Below are 1857 nucleotides of genomic sequence, written 5' to 3' on the forward strand. Positions count from 1 at the left end.
AGAAAATTCCATGGATGGAGGAGCCTGGTGGGCTACAGTCCATGAGATTGCAAAGAGTCGGACACGATTGAGCGACTTCACTCACTCACTCATTGTTAAGCTTATGACGGAATTACTTGCCGATAACTTTTCCCCACTATATGGGTAGCAGAAACGGTTTTCCTGAAATCAAAATTCTTAGCAGTACTAGCTTGGTATTGAACATGTATCTGGTCAAGGTCATTTATAGAGACTGAGTGATCTGGTTTCCAGTTCAATACTTTTACTGTGATTCAACAGCACCTCTTATCATCTCTTTGGGTACCAAGTGAAAAATGGGTACAAAGCAAAGATCACCAAATCATCTCTTAGATCATCACCCAGTAATGACTTTTAATCTTCTTATTTCTTCTATGAGTAACCTTGGTCTCTTAATTTCCTTAAACCCCTCTTCATATCTTTGTTCCTCAGGCTGTAGATGAAAGGATTCAACATGGGTGTCACTATTGTGTACATAACTGTGGCTACCCGGTCCTTCACCACTGAGTACATGGACAGTGGCCTAAAGTAGACATAGATGATGCTTCCATAGAAGAAGGCCACCACCGTGAGGTGGGAACCACAGGTGGAGAAGGCCTTCCACTTCCCAACCACAGAAGGGATTTTGAGCACAGTGATGATGATTCTCAGGTAGGAGAAGAGAATGCACAGGAAAGGGGTGGCAATGACAGCCAGGGTCTCGGTCATGACCACCATCTGGCTGGATGAAGTGTCAGAGCAGGAGAGCTTGAGCACAGGCTGGGTATCACAAAAGAAGTGCTTGATGACATGGGAGGCACAGAAAGACAGGTGGGACATGAGTAGCACACGCAGCAAGGAGTGCAGGTGAGAGATGGTGCAGGAACCCAGCAACAGGAGGAGGCAACGCCGTGGGCTCATGACCACATCATAATGGAAGGGGTTGCAGATGGCTACCAGCCGATCTATGGCCATCGAGGCCAGCAGGTAGCTGTCAGTGTTCCCCAAGGCCATGAAGAAGTACATCTGGACCAGACAGCCCACATAGGAGATGAATTTTGTCTCTGAGAGTAAGTTCACCAGCATGTTGGGGACAATGACTGTTGTGAAGCAGATATCCATGAAGGACAGGTTGCTGAGGAAAAAGTACATAGGGGTGTGGAGCCGGGAGTCAGAGTGGATGGCCAGGATGATGAGTCCATTCCCCACCAGGGTGACCAGGTACATGACGAGGAAGACAGCAAAGAGGGGTTTCTGCATCTGGGGGTTGGAAGAGAGGCCCAGGAGGATAAAGCCTGAGATGCTGCTGCTGTAGTTCTTCATCTCCATGTCCTTGACCTCTTGGTCAGGGTTTGGAGGTGCTGTGGGAGAGATGTGAAGGGAAATTTGATAAAGATGGCTCTTTTCTAACTACCAGCCTATTTAAAAAAAGGAAGCCCACTGCTTTTTGTTAGGGTTTTAAAGAATACTTATTGCAAGAAACTACAGAGATCAGGGGATAAAATCCAAAAAGGTAAAAGGTAAACAATTATAAGGTACTCCCTAAATGAGAAGATAAGCTTCCCCAGGTGTTCTTAGAAACATCGATGGAGCATAATTTTTTTGAGTTCTCTTTTGAAAGATTGTTAGGTTGTTTTAGGTTTTTGCTTGACCAACATCCCTAATCAACTCCCTCACCCCTCCCTGCCTTTTTTTCTTATTGTTGTAGGGGAAAAGTCTGCTGGGTCCCACCTTGAATCAGGATGCTTTCATTCAAGAGGTCCCAATGAATGAGGTCCTCTCATTTGGATCCTCTCCTGTTCATATGTCCAGAGGTGGTGGTGATGGTGGGACAAAAGTGAGCATTGAATTTCATCCATG

The 1857-nt window shown here is 45.9% G+C and overlaps 1 protein-coding gene across 1 annotated transcript; it reads right to left on the reverse strand.

The window, feature by feature from the left end:
* Window positions 1-390: 390 nt before the first annotated feature.
* Window positions 391-1391, reverse strand: LOC136162674 (olfactory receptor 1L6-like). Its single transcript, XM_065927141.1, has one exon. It carries the CDS (start codon window positions 1324-1326, stop codon window positions 391-393), a length of 936 nt encoding a protein of 311 aa, XP_065783213.1. The 5' UTR covers window positions 1327-1391.
* Between the last annotated feature and the right edge of the window lie 466 nt (window positions 1392-1857).

Source organism: Muntiacus reevesi, chromosome 3, assembly GCF_963930625.1.
Source record: "Muntiacus reevesi chromosome 3, mMunRee1.1, whole genome shotgun sequence".
Taxonomy (NCBI): domain Eukaryota; kingdom Metazoa; phylum Chordata; class Mammalia; order Artiodactyla; family Cervidae; genus Muntiacus; species Muntiacus reevesi.